At 60.4% G+C, this 1,646-nt stretch overlaps 1 protein-coding gene across 1 annotated transcript in view; it reads left to right on the top strand.

The window, feature by feature from the left end:
* The window catches only part of LOC146584917 (immunoglobulin lambda-1 light chain-like), a gene marked incomplete at its 5' end in the record, with an annotated part of 10,428 nt that overhangs the window by 5,615 nt on the left and 3,167 nt on the right, over window positions 1–1,646 (top strand). The window contains one exon of the mRNA XM_085323861.1: window positions 903–1,160. Coding sequence (XP_085179987.1) covers window positions 903–1,160 — 258 coding nt within the window. The remainder of the gene's footprint in view (window positions 1–902; window positions 1,161–1,646) is intronic.

Here is a 1,646-nt window from a genome sequence, read left to right as displayed (position 1 = left end):
ACTTGCAAGATTCACTGATGCTCTCTATTTCCTGCAGACACTTTTCATGTGAGAAACCTGCATTTGCTGATGCGCACATAACCCATGAAGGAGTGGCCTCTGTCCCCTGTTCCCCACACTGACTCACTTATGGAGTTATTTGTCACTGAAGTGACACACTGAAGCATTACGAGCAGGCTGGATAACTCATAATCCTTTCCTTCCCTGCCTCGTACGCCCCGCGGTGCGCGAGTCAGCTCTCCTGCTTGAGGACGTTAGGGGATGTCATCAAAACTCCCGCAGAGGAGCGCGGGGGCGCGCTGGGCTGCAGCGTGCCGGGCAGCGACCGCGGCTTCGGGCCGAGAGCGGGGCCGGGCCGCTGCCGCCGCCCCGGCTCCGAGCCGCGCCGTGCTCGGCGAGCGCAGATCCCGTCGGCCGGGATCGTGGCCACCCGCGTGCGAGCGGGGGCAGAATTGCCRAGGTGCGGCGCGACCGCCCTCGCAAAGACAGCTGCGCGCTCCGGTGCGTCCGTGGGGGCGTGTGGCCGTTCGAAGAGCGCCGTGTTCTTGGTCTGGGCTTTTGGGGGGCTGCGGGGAGCGCTGAGAGCGGCTGCCGAGGTGCGAGCTGAGCGTGGTCCGCTGCTGAGATAAGCAGTGCTGGCTGCGGGGGTCCTGCCGCCCATACGCGTCCTGCTGCCTGCTCAGTGTAAGGACCTCTTACTCGTAGGGCAGCTTTTTTTTAATTACTAGGTAGTACTGGCTGAATATTTAAAATGAAAAAGATAGCAGGGAGCTTAAATCACAAGCATCTTTGACAGGACTAGCACTGAAAGACTCCAGCAAGGACCAAGACGCCACTGCTACAGCCGTGAGCATACGTTAAAGACCCTCCGGCTTCTCTCTACGTTCTTGTCTCTCCTGAACCCTGGTGCCGCTCTCTCCCACAGGGCAGCCCGAGGTCTCGCCCACTGTGCACCTCTTCCTGCCGTYCTCTGAAGAGATCTCAACAGCCAGCAAAGCCACCCTGGTGTGTCTGCTGGGCGGAGGCGGCCTTGGTGCTGTGGATGTTGTCTGGAAGGCTAATGGTAGCCCCATTTCCACCAGTGTGGAGGCCACCAGGCCCTACAGACAGAGCAACAAGTACATGGCCAGCAGCTACCTAGCACTAACTACCATCAGATGGTAGAGCCACGAGGCCTACGCCTGCGAGGTCGCACAGGACGGGAAGAAAACTGAGAGAGTCTTCAAGAGATCCGAGTGCTCCTCTTAACCCACCAGGAGCTCGACTGTCCTCTGTCCTCATCCCCTTCCATGTTCCTGTCCCCGTGCTCGTCCATCCCCATGGCTGCTGGTGGCAGCAGCTCTCCTCCAGCTGGGCAGTCCCTGGCATGGCTGCGGCGTGGGGACACTCAGGCGAGTGTGACAGCAGCAGGGAGGGCCTGGCCAACGCAAGACACGCTCTTTGCGTCAGACACAAGCACCCACATGTGTACGGCTTGTCTGGGGCGCACATTACGCCAAGGCTCCGAGCCGGGAACAGGAGCCACATCTTCAATGGGCAGGACATCTTATTAGCTGTGACCGCTGCTGGTTTCTGTTGGAGCAGAAATAAAAACCTCCTGCGCCTGTGGCCTCCAGCTGCCGCCTGCCGCGGAGGCGCCGGGGCCC

Source organism: Rhea americana, unplaced genomic scaffold (genome assembly GCF_003343005.1).
Source record: "Rhea americana isolate MKP2758 unplaced genomic scaffold, rheAme1 scaffold_887, whole genome shotgun sequence".
In the NCBI taxonomy this organism is placed as follows: Eukaryota; Metazoa; Chordata; class Aves; order Rheiformes; family Rheidae; genus Rhea; species Rhea americana.
The sequence above is the reverse complement of the archived record's forward strand: the minus strand, read 5'-3'. Positions and strand labels throughout refer to the sequence as shown.